The following is a 27,010-nucleotide window of genomic DNA, read 5'->3' on the forward strand; positions in this document are numbered from 1 at the left end:
AAAAAGAGCAGAGTGACATACTTGCAGGAGGCCACTTGGGTCTCCTGGCATTCAAAGCCATCAAAGAGACACCCAGCATTGTTACACTCCTTATCACACTGTCCATTCTTGAAGAGATTCCAGCAGGGAACACCACCAGTGCAGTCAAGCCAAGGCTGGCGCCAGTTGAGCGAACAGTCTCCTCCATCCCACTGGCATTCATGGTTGTTACATTGATTGTCACACACTTTGTCCCCTGCAAACTGCTTACACTGCACATAGGGGCAGGTTGCAATGGTTATTTTTTTGTTCTCACAGAATCGTCCATAGAACTGTGAGGTACACAGACAAATGTGCTGGTATGGTTTAGACGGTTCTGTGATGCAGGTTCCTCCATTTTGGCATTTCTGTGGACACCTTTGTATGTCCTCACAGTATGGCCCACTAAAGCCATCAGGGCACTTGCAGTACAGATGGCCAACTGATGATTTCACGCAGTGCCCACCATTCTGGCAACGTAGTTCTGCACAGCTGTAGTCTATTTCGATGCAGTTTGGCCCAGTAAAGCCCTATAAAACACAACACATTGTTGAAGTGTGATAATAGTCCAGTCAATTTAATTTGTGCAGGTAATACAACTTTGTAGCTGATGTTTAAAGGAATAAACCTCTAAACTAATCTATATCTACTGCAGGTTCAATTTTTGCTGCTTCTCCACTATACCTGAGCCATGGTGTGGCCCTCTGAAGCAAACAAGAGAATAGAGAGGGAGCAAGAGGTTAGTGTAGAGTAAACAAGCATTTAGTGTGAAAAGAATTGTTCTAGTACAGGAGCAAAAGAAAAAGATGAGGAAATACAGTCATACTCCCCCTTTATAATCTTCCAAAGTCACTCTGTATATTTTTACTTAGTAACGTCTTCACTGTGATCAGACTGATTAATCAAAGTCATCAATAATACTCTAATAGACTAGTAAGAAAAAAAGCGTAAAGCAGCCAGTTTCAGAACGAGAATCTATCAAAGCAATGGAGTAATTGTGGTTGATATTGTATTGTAATCTCTCGTCAGCCAGCTCTTATTACAGGCACCCCACTTTAAAACCAGTTAAAACTGTAAAGTTTCTGGCATGTGTGCAAAAACATAAGCTAAACAAAAAGCATAAATATTTATATTTATGGCACACTACAAGTTACTTGGAAGAACACTATTAATGAAAATGCAGGTTTACACTATCTGTGATCAAATTGTGAGTGTATGGAAATGTAAAGCCTCATTGCAAGCATAAAAGATGAGAATGAATTGAAACTGTGTTATTCCTAAATGCCAGAAAAGGTCAGATATTAACGAAACTTACAGAAACACAAGAGCATGTGTAGCCATGAACTGAGCTCATATTCATAGAGCAGGTGCCACCATTATGACACGGCTTAGACACACACAGATCCACCATGGACTCACAATGACGGCCTGGAGAAAAAACGGGAGGGGAAAAAGCCATTCAACAGGAAAATCAATAATAATTAACAAGGATTACTGAAACATTGCAAATGAAAACACTATTCAGCACGAATTTCTTTTCATTTTAAAACATATAAAAATGTAAAAAGCTAAATTGGATGTACCTGTGTATCCAAGGCGACAGCGGCACTGGTAATCGTTGACCAGCTGCACACAGTCAAAGCTGCCGGGAGTATGACAAGGCCTGGACAGGCATTCGTTGACATCTCCCTCACAGTGTTGTCCAGTAAATCCCGGAGGGCAGGTGCATGTGTAACGGCCTACACCGTCCACACACTGTCCTCCATTCAGACAGCGTGGTTCCCAGGAGCCAAGCTTTTGGACGGCACAGTCATCCTCGTTCACTTCACACTTGAGTCCTACAAAATAATTAAAAGTGATCATATGTCCAATATTTTCCTCAATACAAGAACTAGTAAAGCAGCAGGTCTTATGGGATGGTGCAATGTGCTCCAATCAATGCCATGTTATATTTCCATAAAATGCAAGAAGGTATTCTCTGATTTACAACAGCATTTTTCAACTCCTTTAAACGGTGATCATTAATAATTTAAGTAGTCTCTATATGTATTCATGTGCATTATGCTATGCACAGACTTACCATGTGTTCCAGGTGGGCATGAGCACACAAATTGGTTGGTGAGATTGATACAGGTTCCTCCATTGAGGCAGGGTTTAGAGTGGCATTCATCCACATCATACTCACAGTTCACCCCCTGAAAACCTGGTTTACACTAGAGTCATGAAATAAGAGAAGTTAGCTTATTGTGTGCCTTAGCTAAAATGTTGCTGCTTTACCATCAACATAGATAACATCAAATTAAACACACACATACACAAACAGCTGAGAATGAACTTACTATACACTCGTATGTCCCCTGATAGTCCTTGCATGTAGCTCTGTTGCGACAAGGGTTTGACTGGCACTCATCAACTGTTTCTTCACAATAGGTGCCTGTGTATCCTGGTTGGCAGTGACACTTGTGCGAATTACCCACGTTATGACATCGCCCAGCATTTTTACACACGCTCTCCACTTCAATACCTACAGGATTTTTGGAAAAGGAAGAACATGTGGTGAATAAATACTGTACACTTTATGTGTATAATTAATTCCTATTGTAAGATTTTGGTTCACACTTAATTTTTAGGTATATATACTTACATACATGGTTTATAAGAGAGTATACTTTAGTTTAAAAAATTGTATAAAAAAAAAAAAAGGGGGATTTCTTTTCTACCATCTTCGTCTCCATCATTTATTCATTATCAATATATCAATGGCATATGCCCTTATGCTACCTGTAAATAACATGTTTTCACTGATAACAACTCATCAGTGAGTAGTGGCTCACCTTTCTTGGCAGCAACGTCACGGCAGGATATATTTGGGACATCACAGTAGATTCCTGTCCATCCCACTGAACAGTGGCATGTCCATGAGGTACCTGTCTGAGAGCAGGAACCACCGTTGTGACAGCGCACCTGGCTGCACAGGTTTACAAGGGTCTGCATACAAAGTAATAGAGAGGGAGTTGAAGTTAGTTTTCAGTATTGCACCAACAGATGATACTGCATATTAATATAATATATCATATATAATATTTTAGCTTACTTCAAATTCAACACATACAACACAAGCTTTTGCATGTTTCCTGCAGGCTCACTCTGAACACTTGCAGTAACACATAGACAAATTACCTGGCAGCTCTGTCCATAGTATCCCATCGGACAGGTGCAGCGATAGGTGCCCAGGCCATCAGTGCAGGTCCCACCATTCCTACAGGGCTGAGAGTCACACTCATTGTGCTCGTATTCACAAAATTCCCCGTAAAATCCAGGACGGCAACGGCAAGAGAAGGAATTGATTTCATCAAAGCAAGTCCCATTATTTAGGCAGGAGCTGGAGGAGAAAGGCAGAAAAGGTTGTATCTAATTAACAATCTACAATACACATACAGTTGTGGAGAAACACTTTAAGAAGTTCAGAATTAAGAGGCAGAACAAACAAATATAAAATTAACTAGGAAAGAAAAAAAGTGCTGTCAAGTTATTAAAAATCTAATCTGGATCTAATCTCATTTAATTATATGCTCTGTGGTTGATTAGATATTTACATAAATCCACTATTTGCTCAGGTAAATATTAAAATTCAAATTCATTTAGATACATCTGACAGTACATCCTCCTAAATTACCACACCCACTGCCTTAACATGTGGTACATCCACACCACACAGACATGCAATGATCTACTAAAGAAGGTCACATTTGGTTCAGCTAGCTGTTGAAAGGGGCTAAACCCAAAAATGAACAACTGAGAAGAAGGACACAGAGGTTCTGCCTGTGTCTTTTATAAAAAGCAGCCATATATTTATTTCCCTTTATAATGCCAGCCTAGGATGTTCTAATAACTCACACAGTGTATTCTCTCTGTGTTACAGAGACAGCAAGAAAGGGTCTGTGTATACTGTGTGCCCCACTACCGTTACACTTATGTCTCTCTCCTGATTTGTCTCTGGCTATGCTGTGGCAAGAACGAATTTAATGGAGGCACCATGAAATGTAAAACACACGCGCTCACATTAGGCACCTTTTTGAAAGTACATAGTGCATAGTAAATATTTCAATTTTCTTCAGGCGGTCATGAATATAAAAAAAAAGTCAACTTTAAGTCAACATTTAATTTAGACATTCTTAATTCCCTCAGGTTGTTACAGGAGATACAATAGAGATCCTTTATGAAGACTGCATGAGAACAGAACAACTTAGCATTGTGGAAGATTTACTGAAAAAGCGTCTCACCTCTCACTGCATTCATTGATGTTATGGTCACACAGGATTCCATCAAAGCCTGGTTGGCACTGGCACACAAAGCTGTTGACGTAGTCCTGGCAAATAGCACCATTCCTGCATGGATGGCTGGCACACTCATCTATCTCTGTCTCACAGCGCTCCCCTTCAAAACCTAGGCGGCAGTCACAGGAGAAACTCCCCACACCATCCACACAGGTGCCTCCATTTAGGCAGGGGTCTACAGAGGAAAAGAGGGAGAGCAGTGTTTTTGTTGCCCAGCCTTATATTCATGTGTAACTCATAATTTCTTTCTTGTGTGGTTTGGGACTTAAAGTGAAGTTAAACTCACTAGGTGAGCAGTCATCAATGTCTGTCTGACAGTTTCGTCCACTGTATCCACGTTGACATATACATGTGTAACTGCCCTGGTTGTTAATGCATATGCCACCATTTATGCAAGGTGTGCTTTTGCATTCATCCACGTCTTCACTGCAGCGCTGACCTACACAATTGTAAACCAACAAATATTAGCACAGGATAAATCAAGAAGTAATAAATTTTTTAGTTATGACGTCACTCTCACTGCCGCACAAGCTGAATCAGACATACGAAAAATAAAACGCTATATTTCATACACAAAACAAAGACATACCGTGCCAACCAACAGGACAACGACAGGTGTACGAGGTGTAGTCTGCAGATGGATGACACACTCCTCCCCTCTCACATGGATGAGATGCACAGGGAGCCAATTCTGACTCGCAGTGTTTACCTGTATTAGAAATACACACACTTTTTACAATGACAAAAACAAGTGAATGAAAATATATTTCAATTATTTCAAATAAAGCATGCTATTAAGCAGATGTTAAAATGGTGGAAATATGATATCACCAACCAGTGAATGGTGGACTACATTGGCACATGTAACTGTTGACACCATCTATGCAAAAGCCTTGGTTTAGACAGGGCCCAGATGCACATTCATCTATGTTCCTCTCGCAGTTCACACCTAATGAGATAGGTGGTTGTTAAAGTCAATTTGTATTGACTGATAGGTAAAACACTTTAAATTCTACAATCAAACTTTTATTACCTCTAAACCCAGGTTGGCACCGACAAGTGTAGCCATTGTGTCTGTCTTCACAGGTGCCCCCGTTCTGGCATGGACTGGGCTGGCACTCATTTTTTTCCTGCTCACAGTGCTGTCCCACCCAGCCAGCTTCACATGCACAGTGGTACCTTTACGCACACAAAAAAAACATAAATCAAAAAATGTTTATGGCCATGGCGACCTTAAAACATACCATGATAACAGCAGGCTGCCTTTAGGCTATATGACTCATGTATTAATTAAAGAATGGCTATTACATGTATCATTATATTTAACTAATTGTGCTGACACTCCAGTTTGTAGAACAAGGGGACTTTTGGCAGGCAAGAAAAAGCAAGGCAGGATGTACAAAAGTTTCCACCTGCAGAGTCTTTGACATCTAAACAGCATGAAGGGAAACACCATTAAAATAAAACAACATAGGAAAAATTACTTTGCTGCTGGAATTACACTAACCTCAATGTTTCTTTACCTTATGGATCTTGAATTTGATGAAAATTGATGGATCTCACAACATAAGACCAAAACTGAGCTGCATTTCAATGTTAACATACCCGTGTTGCTGTTCAATACATTCTCCGTGCACACAGGGCTGAGCAGCACAATGGTCGGTACCAGAGAGACACAGAGGGCCGTGGGTGCTGGGTGGGCATAGGCAGTGGAACCCATTGACCTTGTCCACACAGGTTCCACCACTCATACATGGGTTAGAGTGACACTCATTGATGTTAACGTCACATTTATCACCTATTGGCAAGAAGAGTTATATAGAGTTTACAACCTGCTTCATTTGTGAAAATTTAATACTGTCAGATTTTACTGGAATTTAGAGAAACATACCTGCGTAACCTGGGGCACACACACATTTGTACTCATTAATGCCATCATGGCACTCTCCATTTCCACAGGGGTTGCTAGCACAATCATCTTCATTGGTCTCACAGTGTGGCCCTAAGAAAAAAAAAAAAAAGAACTATAATTGTAGTCAGGTTATCTAAACATATTGTTTTTGTCCATATTATGTTTGCTGAGATTTTAAAAAGTAGCACAACCCTGTGACATACTGTAGAAGATCAACTACTGTATGTTACAAAATGTGATAAACCACCACCAGGGGGAGGAAGACTCCATAGAAATGTGGAACAACTGAGAAATGTGAACAAAAACAAAAAAGCTCTACTACAGAAGTGGAATATTATATTCATAGTATAAAGAGATCACCATTAAAGGCATTTTTGTTAAAGTCAGACAGAGCAAGAGAGAGAGAAATAACAGAAACAGAAATGGGGAGACAGATAAAAACTGAACAGAGAGAAAACAAGGCATCCGAGAAGGGGAAGTGAGGGCATGAAACCTGAAAGTGAGACTCAACATGGTGACTTGACACCAGTTTTGGTAAAGTGAGTACAGTACAGAACCTAGTACCAGGCCTCAGGGTGGTACATTGTACAAAACTAAGCTTTCTAATCCATAGAGTAATGTGGGGTTGCACTGCTTGACTTGTGACTACTACACACACCGAGTGCTACACTCTACAATACTTTAAAAGCTATACAGGAAGCTCTAGATGTGAGGGATCTGGGTCTATGCATTCAATTCAAGCTGTTTTACCCAGTATGACAAAACTAAAAGGACCATATCAATGTGATTTGGCAAACAAATTATTCAGAAAGATGAGTTTATATGTTGTGGAAAAGAGCAAATTTGAAGTATGAAACCCTACAAAATAAATGACAGCACGCAGTATTTTACAGACATGGCTGAAACACCTCTTTTAGGCCATGGAGGATAAAAGGATGTTAATTAGCTTGTGAAACAGATAAAATACACTATTTATCATCTATTCCAGAGTCATTTTTTTGATATTTGTGTATCCCACATGTTAAATTATACCCCTTTTTTGAAAAATAAATTAGCATGAAGTTATCTACTCTACAAGAATTTACTTCAATCACAATAGGTACATACCTCCAGTGCCTGGTGGGCAGTTACACTGGTAGCCATTAACCAAGTCGATGCAGCGTCCTCTGTTCTGACAAGGGTTGCTGTGGCACTCTTGGATCTGGATATTACAGATGACGCCTGTGTATCCAGGCTCACACTCACAGGAAAAGGTGGCGATGCCATCTTTACACACACCATGGTGGCATGGCTTTGGTACGCAGTCATTGATGTTCTCATCACAAAGTAAACCAGTGAAGCCTAGGAGAGGACATGTATTCTTAAATTAACAACAGCTACTGCACCATGGATCATGTGACTATTTCAGACAGTTTGCATGTCAAACTGAGTTTAATGTATAATTTACAATTTTCTGTTTAAAGGACAATGGCAGTCACTCAACAGAATTAGGACCAAGTCATTATTACTTGTTAAATGTATATGTCCTTTTACCTTCGGCACATTCACAATCGTATCCATTAGGTTGGTCGATACACTTGGCCCCATTTAAACAGGGTGTGCTGGAACACTCATCAATGTCTATTTGACACATTTCACCGCTGAAGCCTGAAAACAGAACATCAACAGAACAAATTCATATATTAAATAACAAGATGGACTACATAGAGAAATACATTTTTACTCTTAGTTGACAGAAAGCACATAAAATCATATAAAAAGAGCTTCATATGTACTAACCTGCTGGGCACTCGCAGACAAAGCGGCTGACCTGGTTCAGACATTTACCCTGGTTCAGACAGGGAGAACTTAGACACTCATCCACATCTATCTCACAATGGGTTCCATCAAATCCTGCACGAATGGAGAGAAATAAGTTTTTATAATTCCTGCCATTACTAATGCGAGCTACTATATTATTTCACAAGTATTATACCAGGCATGCAGATGCAGGTGTAGTCCCCAATGCGATCCAGACAGGTGCCATCGTTCTGGCATGGGTTCGAAGCACACTCATTTACATCTTGCTCACAGCGTGGCCCAGCATAACCCCTAGCACAGTTACAGGTGAAAGAGCCTTCAGTGTTCACACACTGACCACCATGCTCACAAGGGTTGGTACCTGAGGATGAAGAGGAAAGGATTTGAATCCTGAAAAGCACAGAAACGCATGTTGTGTATGTATCGAAGTTTAAGAACAGTAGCCTTTCTGCTCACCAATGCTGCATTCATCTCTGTCAGTGTTGCAGGTGTTGCCTACATATCCAGGGGGGCAGTTACAGTTGAACATGCCATTGATGGGATTAGTGTCACACTGTGAGCCCAGTCTGCAGGGGTTACTGATACAGGCATCATCTTTATGGCAGAGCAAACCTGGAAAGAATAATATGTGGGCAATGAATTAATTCAAAACAACATATTCAATCCTTTAAATAACAGATTCCAGTGCAAATAGGTTTTGTGTGCGCTGAGACATACACCCAGAAAATGTTCAACACAGCGTTGTGCCAGGAAAACAAACTGGATTCAGATTTGCTGCTGATAAGAGGTTTATTTATAGAGGTACAGTTTAATACAAATCAAAGCATGTGTACCATGTGATATGATTTGTATCTTTGACTCAAAAGCTTTCATGAATATGGTGAAATTTGATTTTTCTCGTAGCAGTCTGCTACTTTCAACAGTAACCAATAATAAAGAAAATAATACATTTTTGGCATATGAAAGAGATCTGCATGTGGTTTCCCACTACTGGCCCACCTGTCTTTCCATAAGGGCAGACGCAGATAAAAGAGGCAACACGGTCAATGCAGGTGGAGCCGGGGCTGCAAGCAGCTGTGGCACAGTCGTCGATATTTTCGGAGCAGTCTGGTCCACTCCAGCCATTAACGCAGACACAGACGTAGGTTCCAATTCGGTTGCTGCAAGTACCTCCATTCTGACAAGTGTTTGGCTGCAGATGACACTCATCCACATCCTCTGTACAGTGTTGACCTGTGTGGAGGGCAAAAATTAAACAAATGCAGTTAATACTCTGTTTAGTTTGATCTTATTTCAATCCTTGGTTTCTGGTAGAGAAATTAACATATTGACCCATTTCTTTAGTGTTTTTTAATAATTACCTTCTTATGTAGAAAGCTCTATTTTAGCAGACATTGAAAAAGCCCTGTATGAGAACAATATCCACAATGGACATTTTTAAATACTCTGCTACATAAACTCAGACAGACCCAAGGAAGCTGATGTTTGCATATTTGCTTTGCAAACGGAAAGCTTGCGTATGCCACATAAGTGTGTCAGCAGAGACACGCCTTATGTGGAGCAACACACGTGAAGACTCAATTTTCATTTGATAATAATATGGCTGATATTTCATAATGAAAATGTGAAGACACAAGAATCTGCAGTGGATTTCATTTTAAAAACGTGAAAGATAATTGCATGAACCTAATATACACCACCATCTTAAAAACACAGCTGGTAAAACCCCAAAATGTAAGTTAAGTTTTAAGTTATCTATAGCCATATAAGGAAAATCACTGAAATCCTGCATGGATTTGAAACTCCAGTGTTGTAACACCACACACTGCGCCACAATGAAACCACAGCAACGGTGGTCAAAGAGGGGATTAATAGTGGTCTTGAGAAACAAACAACCACACACATACACAAATCCCTTACCAGTCCATTCTGGAGGGCACTGACAGTTGTAGGTATTGACTCCATCCATACAAGTGCCTCCGTTGGCACACTGATGCCCGGGGCAGTCATCAATGTTGTTCTCACAGTTAGTCCCATTGAAACCTGGCACAAATTAAAGTTATTATGTGCATGTTGTAATTAAAATATTTTTCAATATCTATTTCAGAACACATGTAGTCAAAAACAGGTTTTGTATGATATCCCCTGTTGAACTTAAGTATTACAACATGTCCTGATAGTGTATAAACACCACCTGTGTGTCTGTTTGTTGTGAACTGTAGCAATCTGACAGTACAGTGTGTCTAATACCACATAGCCAACAGGATCAGACTGTTTGCACCTCAAACAACATAATGCAACAATTCATGGCTACATTAATGTGTAGATAAATACCAGTTACAGTCTGAATCCTTTCTCTTACTACAATAAATATTCTACTCCGATATTTCTCTTTATGATATGTTGACCTTCCTTTCTCTCATCAGGTAACAAAACCAGGGGGAAAAACTCAATTCAGTTTGAGCTAAAGAAAAAAAGAAGGAACAAAAGAATTTCAGAATCATATTACCTGGAAGGCAGTGGCATGAGTAGCTGGTTTCAGAGCTCTGGTGGCAGGTGCCTCCATTTAGGCATGGAGAAGGTGAGCAAGGGACATATGAGCTTTCACAGTGTCGGCCTGTAAACCCCGGGGCACAAATACACCTGTAGCAAATGCAAATCTGATTATTTCACTTGCTTTAGTTTTGACAATGTAAATCAGGTTCAAACTAATAAAAAATACTAAGTTACTAGAAATTGTTATTTTCTAGTAATTTAAAGTGCATAGTCTCATTGGGTTATTATAAGAAATAGTCTCACTTGAAGGAGCCAAGGGTGTTGACACAAGTTCCTTCGTTCTGGCATATAGAGGGTGTGGCAATACATTCATTTGTGTCATTAAGGCAACGAGGACCTGTGTAGCCAGGGGGACACAAACACATGTAGCCTTCTGTTTGTCTGTTTCCACCAGACAGAGAGCTGCATGTTCCTCCATTGGCACAGGGACTTGAGAGACAGCTGTCTTCATACTCACACTGCAGTCCTGGAAATGAAGAGAAAGGCATTAGTGTTCTAGCTGTACTTTGAAACTTTTACCAGTGTGGCTTTACAGAGCTTAAATACTAGAAAAAAGGATGATAGGTGTGTCGTTCTGGTTATCAAAAAGATAACTCATCAGATTCTGTATTTTATACCAGTATGCCTTCAGCAGGAATTAGACCTATACCTCTGTAAGAATGTATCTGCAGAGCAAAAGCTTATCTTCCATGATGGCTACTTAGATGGCTGATATGTTTATTATAGACTGCTTAGATACAACGATGCTAAAACTATTTTATTTCAACAACAGATAAAAGATGTCAGTCAAGATTCAAGATTTAAGTCATGAAGTTGGAAGTTGAGTCATGGCAATTTCTTTAGTTTGAAGAAGCTACTTGGATGAGTAGTGAAACATGTAGAACTAACAAAAAAAAAAACCCAGGTACCATGACTCAACGTCCAGAAGATCAAGAAAAGTGTTAGTCAATATGTTTTTACTGTCTACTTTATGACACTAAAAACGTGAGAAACAAAAGTGAGAAATGGGGCCTTACCTGTCCATCCTCTAGCACATTCGCACTTGTACTTGTCAAGGGACAGCAAAGTGCAGACACCTCGGTTAGCACAGGGGTTTTTGGGGTAACATGTGGAGTTCTGAGGGGTCTGGCAGTGCTGTCCAGTGAAGCCAAGAGGGCATGTGCAGATAGCACTGCCAGGGACAGGTACACCAGCTGACATGGACACAGAGCAGTTTCCTCCATTCAGGCAGTATCCAGGTTGACAAGGGTCCTTATGGTGGCAATACTCACCCAGGAAGCCTGGTGCACACCTGAACATACAAAAAACATAAAAATCAGTGATCAGGGATTACGCCAAGACAAACACGAGGATTTAAAGTTAATCACATATTAATGCAAACAATATAGTCAAAAGACGAGTTAACTAAAAAGAGAAATAATTATGTGTGTCCGATTCAGAGAGAGGCAAACAAACAAAACAAAGGAATAAGTTTCAGTCAGGTGCACATATACACCACATCAGACAAATGCTGCTGGGAGCACAGATAGCTGACAATAACATCTGCTCACGAGTCCTACAGTACACACACACATCAAAGAAACAAGTGAACCAACACAGGTAAACACTACTGTCTAATACACAGTCTTGCCACTGCCATACAGTGATCTCAACAGCAGAATGTGGGAAACCACATCCCTAAGTAGGAGTATTAGTAAGATGTGTGGTTGTGTATGAAGAAAAACTACTTGTTCAATTACTCTAAAGATTAAACCGTAATGGACATGGTTATTTGAGTCCCTTTATTAAGTGACATTACCCAAAGAGACATATGAAGTTTTACAGTCATGCCAAGTTGGGGTTTTGGTGTTTTGCTTCAGGAAGATTTGACACAGTGCGAGGCTGAGAAAGAAACTGGACTACTAAACATACCAAATAACTGAACAAACTGCTCTAAACGCTAAGCTGTTGCCCCTTTAACAATGCTTAGAGAAAAGGGAGAAGCTGAGCTTAGCTGAAGGGTTAAAGAGGGGTCAGTAATGGCTAAGAAGAAGTTCAAAAGCAGAAGGATGTGAGGTGGAGTCATCTGGAAGTTGTTGACTGATGCCTGCCAGAAACTAAAAACAAGTGGAAAACGCCAGTAATTATTTGGGCAAAATAAGACTAATAATATTCCTGCCAATAAATAATTTAGGCCATAAACTACACAAGTGTGCTCTTATTGTTTTAAGGGAACCTTTCTTGACAGCTACAAGATGTTAACAAACAAAATGTCTGTGAGTTTAACAGAAATAAACCTTATGTTGTGACCTAATTTCATGTCTAAATCAAGTTCATTTTTCCCTCTGCTTATTCACCCATTTCTTTCGATTTCTCTTTTTTTTTTCCTTTTCTTTTCAGTAAAGTGATTCAACTGCGTGCTGTGCAGCAGGAGGAAATTACAATATTACACAACATATTCACCAGGGATCATTTCAGAGACAATGTTCCCTTCGTCACTTTCTATTCCTCTGTTTTTTCTCAATACCTCCCACTTTCACCTGCCACTTCTCTATGTAGAACAGTATCTAGTCACAGTTATTATTTTGTTACTGAGCAAAAATCATATTAGTCAGGTAACTTCCTGTGTATGTTATTTAGAGCAGACGTCTGGGGCACTGTCTGTATGTCTGTGTGTGTATGTGTGTGTCTGTCACATGGCAGACATGCTGTTTGAGTACTATGGGCGACAAAGAGGCCTGCTGCCTCTTAGACAGACCTCTGAACCTTCCTCCCTAGAGAAGCTCAGGTAACATAACAGGAGGTAACATAATAGGAGAGCAGAGATACAGCACACATTAGGCCACACACACACATACATGTCAACCTAGTAGCTTATTCCAGAAAAACTGCAAATAAAAATGGGGGGCAGGAATCAGATTTGTTGCATATAAAAAATCAAGGGAGGAGAACACACTGGCCCAACAGTGTTATTAACAATACAAAATGGAGACAAAACAGTGGAGACGGGAATAATTTGAAATTCAGCCTCACACTTACTAACATTTATTATTAGTCACTCCACCCAAAAACAGCTTGAAGATATTATGTTGTGAGTGCATGGGAAAGAAGAAGAGTCATGAATCATGCCAGGCAGTTTCACAGATCAATCACATCTGTGATACTTCTTCCTGGTATAATGTGTGAGTCACACATTGTCTCTATAAATGATAAACAACATTTGACTACAAATTCCCTCTCTAACTGTATGAGTCCAAAAATGTAAATTTGAATGCACACAAAGAAAATGTTTAACTGAATGAATAACCATGATAGCTGTCAGGTATTTTATTTTAGATCAGCTATACAAAATCCTTTGTGTTTTTTTTAAATCTAAAGGTGGAACTATTTCAGATTTTTCTTATCTTCAAATTAATTGATCCTAGTAGTAACAGTAAGTATTGTTTGTGTGGTCGAAGCCCAACTTATCCACACTGTCATCTAAACAGCATTAACACATAATATAAATACCACTGGGTGAACTGTCTTTTTAGACATTGACACTGGTTTATTGTGAGTCAAGCGCACATGCACTGTCCTACTGCCAGAAATAGTGCTGAAAAAAGCCTGCAGCAACAGTACTGTTTGCTCTAGTTGACAAAAATTTGCTCCAAACTTTAAGGTGATTATTGAGTCTTATTTAAAACAGGAAAATGTGGGTTGGTGAACACATTTTTCAATGATTTGTGGCATAGAGGGGCAATGGGCATGGGAATGTGCTGAGAGATTTAACGCAACATTTGTTTTGTTCTTGGGATTAGTGGACAATGTCAAAACATAAACAAAATATCACCAATCTTGTTGTTCAAATACTTACAGAAGGTTTTCACTCCTAGATTATATTTGCAACATTAAACAGACAAACAAGATAACAGACTGGTGATGCTATCTTCAAAGAAAAGACAGATTTCATGCCGCTTCACCTCAGCCCTGTCAGATTAGACATGGCCATCCTCCCCTCCTGCTGTCTGTTTCTGTCCATATATCACTATGTCTACATGTCTGCACATCCCACACTCCTACACACACACACACACACACAAATAAATACACAAACACAAATATGCCCTCGCCCCCCAACTGAAAACACAAACACTGCTTCTTCATGATATCACAACAAGACTTCTGTCCTGGGAATTACTACTCTTTTTTCTCCTCTCTGACTCCTCTCCTAGAGTAATGACATGGTGCCCTGCCCTCTCACATACATCACATTAGCAAGGTGTCCCACAAAAAAAAAAAAAAAACACCGTGTCCAGTTTAATGCCAGGTTTACATTTCACTGGGAACATGTCACACGTTTTCATTGTTGAAAATATGGACAATATGAGATGCTTTATTAAAGTATAGTGCCCTCACACATACAGACCAGAAGCCTAAACTTTTGCTTTTCTTTGATGCAATGCTTAGCAAACACATCTTTGTTTACATGACAGTTCTTTTTTAAACAATGTTTGATGAAACATAACTTCACATTAGTAAAGAGAGAATCACTTGAACAGTATTATAATACCATTACCATTGTACAGTTTTAACTCCACATCACCCTTGAAGAAATATTTCCTACTTAAAGATTTTTATAAAAATTCAGCAGTGCTGATAGGAAAGATCCATAGGAAGTTCTGTTAAATGAAATTGCTGCTATCTAACCAGAGCTGACAGAACCAAATGCCAAATGGATACCAAATGGAAACTATAGGACCCTGTCTGTCAAGTTTCACTGCAAGACAGTGAACTCATTATTAGCTTCTGGCTGTATCACTAGCGCCTGCGGCAAACAGACAAGGCTGTGCATGATTCACATTAATGTTAGGGAGTGGTGGCTCACTGAGGAAGAGAAAACTCAACACAGTGACACTAAGCTGTCACAGGAAGCAGTGTGATTCTTCTGACATATTTTAATGCATACTACAGACACAGTCAGCTCCACTTTCACGAACAACACAGCCGAGAGGACTTCTGCAGCTAAAGTAATCTATGGGATTCTTTGTTTTGCTCCATGAGGACTTTTTTTCCCTCCTCTTCTCTTACTCTCTGCAGTTTCCTGCAGTCCTCCTTTCCCTCTCTTTCTCACTCCTCCACCTCTCATTTCTAACCCACTCTTGAGGTGTCAGATTTCTACAGCTGGTTCACATTAGCGCCCCCATCTCACTGCCCCCCCTCCGCCTCTCTGCATCCCTTCTTCGTTCTCTCCCTCCTCCTCTACCTCATGCTGACCTCTGTCGGCCCTGGCTAGCTGTGGGGGTTTCAGTGAACAAAGAGGAGTGAGCTGATTCTCACTAACTCATGTAATGTCTTCCACCTCCTTACTTTCTCATTCCTGCGCTCTGCAATCCTCATTCTCCTCCCAAACCACTCATTCCTATTTCCCTTTGTGTTAATATTCTCCTCCTACCTCTCCACCTTCCTTTCCAAAAGCCCACCACCACCACCACCTCCTCCTCCTCCTCTATTCGCTATTCTAGTCTCAGCAATGCCTAATAACTCCATCATGCACTCCCCCTGCGGCCATCAGAAAGAAAAGTCTGAGAGAAAAAGAGAGAGCATAAACCAGCTCACATTTCAATCCCTGGATCATTCCTTGGGTTGACTAAAGCATAGGTGGCCTATTCACTGTACGGGAGTCCTGTATGTGCATGCATGAATGTCACAAGTCAAGTACAGGACATGTTGCTTCTATGCATGGCTATGCTACTAGCTTTGTGCTAGAAGTAAACTCAGTTCAGAAAGGAATACTAGACTTACCAAACTGCAGCAAAGAGTAAATGGTTTTATGAAACTATAAAAAACTAGAATATTGTAGATTTGGATTGAATGTTTTCTTTGATAACTTTATGACATACAGAAGTCTATATAAAATTAAATCATGAAACTGTAGGCTAGAGCTAAGCAACATGGCCACGATTTACCAGTATCTATACTGGTAAAGATACATATGAGTCTTATGCAAAATCAAAGTCGAACCAATGTTCAAGGCAAAATAACTGTTTTAGTCATTACACAAAACCAAAGAGTCAATATATGCAAATTCAAGCTTTTCAGACACCACATGGCTGATTGAGATAAAGCTTCAAAGTCAAACTAGATATGAGACAAATAGGGAGGCGCTAGACCTCAACGGAGAAACGGCAGAGCCCATTTGAGGTGTTCCCATAGGTGGTTTGAGTGTGTTCATATATATCTCAGTGGAGAAAGCACACCAGTGTGTCTACCTATAGTACTGCCACTACTACAGATAAAAAAGGAAGAAAGACAAGACTTTTGTTAAGCAGCTGCCTAGGCCTTTCTACTTCCTTTTAATCTGCAGTACCCGTTTAACTTAAATAGTCGATCTAAGACAACATGAGATAGATGCTGACAGATATAACTAAATGTTTTTCGAACACCTCCAGGTCAAGAACGGCAGTACTATATTAAGGAAGGTCACCAGTGAGCGGATGCCATTAATAACATCTAGATCATGTTATGACATCTGATTGTGTTACACTAGCACAGTGCAAATGTAGTGTGTGGTCATGTCTGGCAGTAATTTACCAATTGAGTCCATTTATCTGTGGATGCCACAAAGAAGAAGCAATGTGTTCTACATTGGCAAAAAATGCAATGCAAAATTTATCTTAACTGAGTTGTAAATAATAAAATAATCCAATACAATTTCAACAACACGACTGCTAACATTCATTAGAAACAATGTAGTTTCTGTGAATTGGAGGTGTACTTTTTCCATACTGTCACTTCTCAGAAATGTACATTTTCTTTTCACTTTAACAGTAGAACACAGGCAGCAAAAATAACATGACAGAGAGGTGTGAGAGTGATGTCAAAGCTATACAAAAGCAAAAGAAGAAAGCAATCATGAAAAAAGGGGGGTGGGTGGAGTGAAGAGAGCGCAAAGGGTAAAACATAGAAGAGCAAGGAAAGAACCAGACATATATAGAAAGAGAGGAGCCTGGCCAGGCGGTCAGACTGAAAAGTGTAGAAAGAATAAAGGAGTGCAGAGCAGGGTGGAGTCCAAACTAGGGTCATGTGGTAAAATCTCAGGCTGTGTTTAGAAACATGTTCAAAAAGACTCATCTGAATGGCTGTGGCACACAGCACGGGACTCTTTTTCTTCTTTTTTTTCCGGTCTCTCTGTGATGTTCTGTCATTATCCTGTTGGTGTGGTTGTTTATAGTGGAATCTCCAACAATAGGTCTGTCCGTCTGTAAAAGCTCCAGATCTGGTTATATGCTCTGCACAGTCCCCACTCACTGATTTAGAAATGTATAAAAAAAAATGCTGGGAACATCCCACTAGTGGTTAATGTAATTTTTTTATGACTCATTGTTGATCATTTTAATAATGATTTAATTGGTAGCAATTTATGGGTTGATTTTAGTTATAATTAACAATGGGAGGAATTAAAAGTAACACTAGTTGGCACCTTTACATCATTCATTACAGAATTCATATACAGAGTGTGTGACCTTATACCAAAACTAGGTAATTTTGGCCCACAGTGTAATCATCAGTGTGTGACAGAGAGTCACTTGTCACTTTACTGTATGTGGGTTTAAGGTCTGGTTGCTACATTCCCCATTATTTTGTTAGGCTTCCTCTTTCTGAGAATTGCGTTGCTTGTTTATGTTGCTGTTTTTTTCAATCAAGATACAAAAAAAAGAAGAAAAGGTACTATGAACCTCACTTGTAAGTTGCTTTGGATAAGAGTCTGTCAAATGACTAAATGTAAATGTAAAAGTCAAAGCCCAGTGATCACTGAAGGTAGGCCCTGTCCATCACTCTCACTATGAATGAGGCCATTAACAATTTTGAAATTTTATAAATTAATTTTAAGTTATTTTTCAGGCAAAACTGCAAAAATTATCTTCTGTTTTTAGCATTTAGAGCTGATAAAACAAAAGGTCAAAATAATCCTTGGTTGAAGAACAGCTAAACAAAGCTAAACCGTCTACTTGTCTCATCTTTTTTGCCCTTAAAACCACTCAGAAGGTACACAGAGCCATATCACTATCATCGAAACACTCAACCTAACATATTAACTGAGCTTCCTCTGTGTGCTGCCAGCATGTGAACCTGTCGAAGGCTCAAGGTGCCCCTGACTCTCCAGAGACTCAAAAACATACACAGAGTATATGTACACAGACAAAGAATCTCTTATCGTTGTGGTTCCAGTCTCAACCACAACTACATAGCTGTTAGCTGGGCTATGGGAAGGAGATAGGGCTGTGGGGAGCAGACAATCACGGCCGCAGGTTACAATATTTTACTGTAGAGTTTGTTGACTTTAGTTTGGATCATGTGCCTAACCCAGTTACAACTTCTCCAACTGTGTGTGCCTGGTGGACTGGATGTTGTGTCAGCTGCAGAGGTGTAATGCAGATAGGAGGAGTGATTCTTCTAAACTCCTTTTCTGTTGTTTCCTTCTTGTTCCTACGCTGGTCTCTTCATGTTATATCCTAAAAAATGATGCTTTTAATGCAGATGTAGACACCATAGATTTTTGTGAGGTGACACAAAGTGACTAAGAATCAGCCAGAGCAAGAGGTCTTAAACAAAGCTCTTCAAACACACTGATATGAATAAAATGAGATATGATAGGCTAGAGCAGGTATAGCTACAATAAAGGTAAATCAGTGAAGTGAGAAAAAAAAATGCCACGGGCAAATGGAGTTAAAAAGAAACGTAGAGACAGTTGGGAAAAGGGGCTAAGAAAGATTAAGAGGTCAGGTGACTTGTGTCCAGAGGCATCTAAATCCCTGAAGCAGTGGGAGGGACTGAGGCATGGATGGATGAGTGACAGTTTGATGAAGGAGGCGTACCACGAGGGAAATTACACTCATCTCTCCGCTCTGCTTCTCCCTTGTTTTCCTCCCACCTCAGGACTACTCTCTCATCATTAGTAAGAAGCTGTGCTCCGAGCTATTCCTCCTCAAATTACCTGTAAAGATACATCCTCTTTTCTTTGGCCCACTCTCTTCCTCTGTCTGCCCAGCAGGCAAATTCTACCTGTCAGATCAAACAGGCAGCAGGTCTGCACAACACAGTAACTGTCCCCTCACTCTTAACTTTTTTTTTTTTTTATACATAACATGAAAGTACATGACACTGAATACAAGAGAAAATATTGGAAAAAGAGGCACTGAGAGGGAGGGAGAGTTAATCAGATCACACCAAGCCCTGACAGCAGACAAAGAGTCCTTGTTCTGGAGGAAAACAGGGCAACATACAGTGCCTATAAAAAGTATTTACGCCACTTGGAAGGCGTCACCTTTTGTTTTTTTACAAGATTGAATCACGGTTGATTTATTGTGGCTTTTTTGACAAAAACATAAAATTGACTTTCTTGTCAAAGTGATAAATTAATAAAAATATATGAAACTAAAAATTAATAAATATTTTCGCCCTTTAAAGTAGCTCGACTAAATCTTAACTGGTGCGGCCAGTTGGTTAAGAAGTTGCATAATTAGTTAAATGGAGATCACCTGAGTGCAGTGAATGTGTTTTAAGTATAGTAGTATAAATACAACTATATCTGGGAGGTCCAATTACTGGTTAATCAGCCAAAGATGACACGGTGAACTCTACAATATGGTTGTTAAAAAGTATTGGTCAGAAGATAGATACAAGAAAATTTCAAAGTCAACGCCATCATTAAGAAATGAAAGCGATATGGCACGTGTGTAAATCTGCGTACAGAGTGCAAGAAAACTCCTCCGAAGGAGTTTTAAGCTTCCACAGTTGAAATAGGAGAGACTGAATACCCATAGACCATAGAACCTTCTTCCATTTGAATTCAAGTATCCCATATATCTTCTGGCAAATTTTAGAAAAGAAGTGTTATGAGCTCTCATGAAGCTTCGACTGATGAAGATCCCAGCCAGTACCTGCTGTGTGTACAACTCGTAACTCCTTCAGAGGAGTCACAGGTGTCTTGGTGGCTTCCTTTACTAGTCCCCTTCTTGCACAGTTTTTAAGTGCAGCCTGCTGTAGGCAGATTTACACATGCCACAGTCCTTCCATTTGTAAATGATGGAAATAACTGTGCTCCAAGGGATATTCAGTGAATGGGAGTATTTTTATAAAATAATAATACAAATAAAGATCTTTTAAAAATTAAATTTACCATGATTCAATGCTGTAAAAAATTTTCAGTTGAAAGTTGAAAACTCAGGGTGGGTGAATCACTTATATGGGCATTTTAATGTGTGTAGCCTCAAACTTGTTGGTACAGCTTAGGTACTAACTCGGTGAGTCAGACTGTTGGTGTCAGAAATCGTCTATTGGCCACAAACAAGACCATTGTTTCTGTGCTCTTAGTCAATACCTCACAAGATAATGTTAGATATTCCTTCAGCAATAATGTAAGCGAAAAAAAAAAAAAAACTGACTGAGAAAACTTGTGACATGCAAAAATCCATGCAGCAACACACCTTCCTCTCACGCCCAAAGCTGACAGCTTTGGCTGCTTGTAGTGTCACCGGTTAGACGGCTTCTCTGCACCCTGCCCTGCAAAGCAGCTAGTCGACCTCTCCCATGCACTTTAACTCTCTCACAACATTCTTCATGGTCAAAATGAGGCACCTGAGCTCACTTTGCAAAAGAAATTCCAACATGTATGTTTTTTTTTTTTTTTTTAATGGGAAACAAACTTAGTTTGTGCTTCAGTACTATACTATTAGAAACCAAAGGGACGTTATACTTTGGTTTCTACTTTTTAAAAGTATCCCTTCTCCTTTTCTAAGCTAAGAAGCTAAGACAACGTTTTAAGTCTCTTAAAACAAATCAGATTATAGAGAACACTCATTTACAGTGCTCAAAAAATTGCCAGATATTTATAGTGATATGGACTGGGTGATGTGAGAAGCAAAAGGATGCCACATCGATTGATGGAAATTAAAATTAACAACCTACGGAGGGCTGAATTCAAAGACACCCTGAAAATCATGGTGGAAATATTATGCAGCAGATTAGTCCATTTTACTCAAACGTCGAGGCATGCTCCTAATAAAGACGACGGATGATGCCCAGGGGTATCTCCTCCCAGATTCTGGTCCAAGGGATGGCTGAGCTCCCTGACAGTCTGAGGTGCAAGCTGGCGGCATTGGATGGACCAAAACATAATGTCCCAGAGGATGGTCTATTGGATTTAAGTGAAGCAATGTTGGAATTTATACCATTAATTGACCCCTTCATCCTCCAGGAACTGCCAGCAAACTCTCACCGGCCACCCTAATGAAGTGTGTTTCTGATTGTTGATTAGATTGATGGTTAGATACATTCACACCAGTAGCCTGTTGGAGTTCATTTTGGCCTCTGACAGTGCTCATCTTCTTCCTCCTTGCACAGAGGAGCAGATATCGGTCCTGTTGATGGGTTAAGGACCTTCTACGGCTCTGTCCAGCTCTCCTAGAGTAACTGCCTGACTCATGGAATCTCCTCCATGCTCTTGAGACTGTGCAGGGAGACACAACAAACCTGACAATGGTACGTACTGATGTGACAACCTGGAGGAGTTGGACTGCCTGTTCAACCTCTGCAAGGTCCAGGTATCATGCTCATGCTACCAGTAGTGACACTGACCCTAGCCAAATGCAAAACTTTTGAAAGAACTTACAGAAAAGATGTGGAGGGAAGAAATGTAAAACCATTCCCGTTTTAGGGGGCATCTCATTTTTGCCCCTTTAGTTCACCAGTTGTTAACACCAAAACAGCTGAAACTGATTAACAACCCCCTCTGCCACTTAACTGACCAGAATAATATCCCAGACATTTAACTGCCTTTATGCTAAACTCTCATTAAAAAGTGTTCCTTAAATGTTTTTGTACAGTGTAAGTGCATCTAGAGCATTACAATGTGTTATAGAGTTTTCAGTTTGTATAAAATGCTGCACAAGAGGCACTGTTGCCAATTAAATCAGGGCCCAGTATCTACTGTGGAGCTGTGTTACTACTGACATCAAACAAACCAAAACTGTTCTCACCTGTAATAATAATTAACATTATTTTTCTGTTGTTACTTAAACTGCTAAAAGTTCTCACAATGCCTATTGCTTCTCCCTTGCTGCATTAGAAAGCTATTTGAAAACAGACACAAATGTGCATTAGTTGACCACTGTGTTGACCCTTATTATACAGTAAACCTGCCAAATTAATTGTCCGTTTAATTATATAGTTACTTCCAGTCTGACCTAGACATGATCCATGTGATATAATTAGCCTGGTCCAATCCAAAAGGCTACAGCAACTGTTTACTTACAACCGGCTGCCTTTAATACACTGAGGAGACAAATAAACACATAATTGGATTTTTACACAATGAGTCTTTTGACCAGCAGCACAGTGCAGATGGGAACAGGCAGAGACAAGAACGTGCATTTGTGTGTGCATATGTGCAGCGTAGTTGTTCGTGTGCACAGCAGAAAAAAAATGGACTGAGTAGTTAATAAGTCTAACAGTAGGCCTGCTCTCTGTCAGCTGACTCCTCTGTGTGTGTGTGTGTGTGTGTATGTGTGTCTTCATGATGGACTCTCCTATTTCCCTTTATTATTAATATCATCATTTAATACAGATAAATACAAATTTAATGATCAGGAATGGAAAAAGAGTATTAGGAATGTAACACTGAGAAACTGTCTATGGTTAGATATCCCTGAATTGGTCATGCCCGTTTCATTACATCACCAGCATCGGTTCAAACACACACACATCCGGGTCTCATTTTACTGGTATGGACGATAGTTTACTCATCATCATGAAGAGTCTACACAGACTCACAAACATGCAGATACAATGAGGCTCTTTGCACCTGCAGCAGTGTCTGTTTGACCTTCAATTAGACAGGGAGAATGTCAAACACTGATTAAGGAATGCTACTTTCTCAATGCCTTTTTTAAAAAAAGAGAGTGTGTTGAAATTCCAAAAGCTCTGGGAACAGACATGCAGTATGATTCACATCACATTGGAAGAAATATGATCAGGTTCATGAACCAGTGTTGCATTTTTATGTGTGCGTTTTAGTTGGGAATTTGGCTCGGGAGTGGCAACACAATTATAAAGATAGCTCAGTCTTAATTACAAACTAGAGTAAGCTGTCAGAAAGTGGAAATCATAGATCACACAGGCCAAGTCTCTCCTTTACACTAAAGTAAGTTCCTTTAATGGTCTGATTTCACCACCCGTAGTAGAAGAGACTTATTTGCAGGTTTCAAGTTTCCACAATGACACAGCATGTTCCAAAGGACAAAAGGCTACAGGTAGCAATAATTGTCTACCTATGGTTTTTAATTCAGTCAACCAAGTTTCAGATTGTTTCTCCATCATCTGTTACATTGAATAGGTTACTTTCTCATAATAAAAATGTCAAAAACAATTCAGTTAGGCAGAGAGATTTGATGGCAAAGCAGAGAGCTATCAATTAAAAGCAACGAGAGAGCAAGTAACAAAACCTCTGAAATGTTCTGAAAAAGATCTTGGAAGTGGAAATGTGTGTATTGGTATTGTTCCCAGTACTGGTGTACTTTGTCAGACAGAGCAGTGTTTTATTCCCCTTTCGTGCATGAGCAAAACCTCATGGTCCCGTGGACAGGCTGGGGTTGATCTAAAAACCTGATTTCTGTACTGGCTTTCACGTCCACCAATTCCCTTATGAGGTGTATTCTATTCCTGTGTTCGCTTTTTATTTACTGTGTTGTACAGCATGAGTTAAATTGAGTAAGACTGTGTGTTCGGTCACAAAGTCAACTAGTCCATCTTACCTGCAGTATTCAGTGCCATTGGCCAATGTCAGACACGTAGCGTTGTTAACACAAGGCGCCTTATCATCCACACATTGCAGAGCTGCAAGAGATGAGACAAGTTAGAAAGTGAACAATTAAAGAGACACTTATTCAGTGTTTTTTATAATTAACCTGTTCATCAACACCCATTAAACATGATTTCTTTGCATAATGCACCAAATATAGGTATGCTAAAACAATATTTACACTTTAAAACAGCAAGAAACTGTAGTACTTTCAAAAAAATGTCAGTTTGCCCATTGGCTTGGTCTTGGCTCACTATGCACAGACAAAAACCTACAGAGATGGTGTCATCTGACATTATACACATAAAAATGTTCTACACGTAATAAATAATTACACCGTTTAAGTCAGCTTTACTTACTGCTAAAGGTCTAAATCGCTGCTTCTCAAAACTTATTCAGGGTTTCCCCCAGAACATGGGTTTGATGAGGTAGTAAGATCCCCCCCCACGCACACGTTCAACCCTCTGAGGGAAATCCTCTATGTAGTTTAAAGGTTACTCCTCATCATTACAGAGAGATACTGCAGATGTGTTTCCACCTATCTAGGAAACTATGCAATGCCAGCCTGAAATCAGCTCACGGTCACAGGGCAGCTGGATGGGCAGGCAGACAGAAATGAGCCTTGACGAAGACAACAAAGCCCAACTATCTCCCCTCCAGTGAGACACTCATAGCCAGACACATCAGCCATTGTGTGCCTTCAGACACATGGTTCAAGTGGTCTTCATGCACACCAGCCCAATATGCAGAACAGAAGTGTGGTGTTCCCAGTCTTTAATAATCAGTGTGATAAGGTTGCCTAATGAAGGAAGCCACTGTTAACTGTCTGTGATAAATAAAAATAAACTGCAATAAATCCTTGATACTGGTTACACAAAACCTGCTGCATTTACATTTAGTTTCATTTATAACCTCACATGTTGAAGTGGTTATGTGATGTATCCCCAGTCTGCAGAAAAGAGCTCTTTTTACAAAACTGAGAGTAGGTCAGCTGATTTCAAAGAAACGCCAACAATGTCTTTACAAAAGAGTCATCACATACAGGAAGTGTGCTCAGCAGTGGTGTTACTTCCTGCACCTAGATTAATCACAGCGTCATTCAAGATAAAGAGACCTTGTGACAGATACTCTGACTACTCTTAACGCTACTTGATATGATTTTGTGGATTTGAATGTTGGACACATAATATAGTTAGTCCATTTTCACGTGCTAATCATTCAAAGTCCAGTCTCTGGACTGGGCTGATCAGACAGTGAAGGCACACTAATGCCTTAGAGTCAGGCTGACAGACATAGCCCATTAGACATGGGGATACCAAACATAAACCACTGTGAAATCCATAATCTTAAAAGGCACGCATGCACACACACTCATGCCTCTGTGTACACTTGCTCAAACACCCACTGGAATAAAGTGTGAGGTGATATCAGACGCCTGTTGCATTACAAGAGACCACAGAAAAGGCCATTTTTATTTTGGGATTTTTTCTCTGCTGAGCAGACAGTATGCACATTTGCACATTTAATAACAAATGCAAAAAATCCAGACATGGACTGGTGGTTAAGTCTACGACGCAGTGCAACTTTCACTTTTTGTCTTTATCATGTTTACATCAAATTTTAAAACAAAAATCATGCTTAATTTGCTTTAAATACATTATTAAAAAGTACAGACAATAGACAACTAAAACATCAGGCACAAAAAAACCCCATAATACTGTGGGAAGGAGGGAGGGAAGAGAAAACCAATAACGCATAAAACAGACAGAGTGAAATAATGGAAGCAAGAGAGCAGACCATAAAAAGCTGTCATCCTCTGTCTGGCTTGACGAGCTTCCCACATACTCTGTCGTAATGCCAGATTCAATGATCTTACCAGATCTGGAACACCCTGTCTTCTTTTACACCATTTTACACACACATAAGCACACTAAATACTCTGTGCTCTAGAGGTCATCAATTCCCTGACTGAAAGTCTGGAAAAGATTTCAGCAATCCATGTCTGAAATGAAGCAAAATGTTCAAATGAGTGACCAGTGTATTGTAACCAAAGCTCATATCACTAGTATTGTATCCTCTCTACCTGGCTGTTCTCACACTTCACTATCAATGAACCATGGACAGAAACATTTCCCAGGAATGAAATTCCTGATAAGACCCGATTGACAACAAAGTCAACAGTGAAACTGCAGCCAGACTGTGTGAGCAAAGAGAAAGCACAATGACCGAATTATTATTATTTAGACCATTAAAAAAAAAAGAAAATCTTAATTTTACATGTAGGTGTCTTTTTATGTGTGTTCATTAGGTGACAGGAGAAGAGCTGTTAACTGGAGACGAAAAGGAGAACATAGGACATTTAATGGGTCTCAGAAGAAGGATGTGTGATCTCTGGTGATGGAAATGATATCTGTAAAAATGACATTATGCGTGAACTTTACTAAACAGTGTGTACTAAAATTTCAATAAAATCTAAGCCTTTTGATTTGCTGTTAGTTTCAGTCTGCACGTGTGATAAAGGAAAACTACTGTGTTGTTGTGTCAAAAAATCAGAGGTTTTCCTAGCTG

At 39.8% G+C, this 27,010-nt stretch overlaps 1 protein-coding gene across 1 annotated transcript in view; it reads right to left on the reverse strand.

Annotated features, from left to right (window-relative positions):
- notch2 (notch receptor 2) overlaps positions 1-27,010 on the reverse strand; it is a 40,992-nt gene that overhangs the window by 6,280 nt on the left and 7,702 nt on the right. Inside the window, exons 2-26 of the mRNA XM_026346461.1 lie at positions 24,396-24,477; positions 11,640-11,914; positions 10,867-11,089; positions 10,577-10,710; positions 9,988-10,110; positions 9,067-9,300; positions 8,524-8,679; positions 8,243-8,428; positions 8,047-8,160; positions 7,801-7,914; positions 7,375-7,608; positions 6,247-6,357; positions 5,961-6,153; positions 5,389-5,534; positions 5,191-5,304; positions 4,945-5,064; positions 4,642-4,794; positions 4,302-4,530; positions 3,199-3,400; positions 2,853-3,006; positions 2,358-2,542; positions 2,099-2,231; positions 1,602-1,856; positions 1,334-1,446; positions 22-548 (exon numbers count right to left, since the gene is read on the reverse strand). Of these exons, the coding sequence (XP_026202246.1) occupies positions 22-548; positions 1,334-1,446; positions 1,602-1,856; positions 2,099-2,231; positions 2,358-2,542; positions 2,853-3,006; positions 3,199-3,400; positions 4,302-4,530; positions 4,642-4,794; positions 4,945-5,064; positions 5,191-5,304; positions 5,389-5,534; positions 5,961-6,153; positions 6,247-6,357; positions 7,375-7,608; positions 7,801-7,914; positions 8,047-8,160; positions 8,243-8,428; positions 8,524-8,679; positions 9,067-9,300; positions 9,988-10,110; positions 10,577-10,710; positions 10,867-11,089; positions 11,640-11,914; positions 24,396-24,477 (4,510 nt within the window). The remainder of the gene's footprint in view (positions 1-21; positions 549-1,333; positions 1,447-1,601; positions 1,857-2,098; positions 2,232-2,357; positions 2,543-2,852; positions 3,007-3,198; positions 3,401-4,301; positions 4,531-4,641; positions 4,795-4,944; positions 5,065-5,190; positions 5,305-5,388; positions 5,535-5,960; positions 6,154-6,246; positions 6,358-7,374; positions 7,609-7,800; positions 7,915-8,046; positions 8,161-8,242; positions 8,429-8,523; positions 8,680-9,066; positions 9,301-9,987; positions 10,111-10,576; positions 10,711-10,866; positions 11,090-11,639; positions 11,915-24,395; positions 24,478-27,010) is intronic.

This window comes from Anabas testudineus, chromosome 4, assembly GCF_900324465.2.
Source record: "Anabas testudineus chromosome 4, fAnaTes1.2, whole genome shotgun sequence".
Classification (NCBI taxonomy): Eukaryota; Metazoa; Chordata; class Actinopteri; order Anabantiformes; family Anabantidae; genus Anabas; species Anabas testudineus.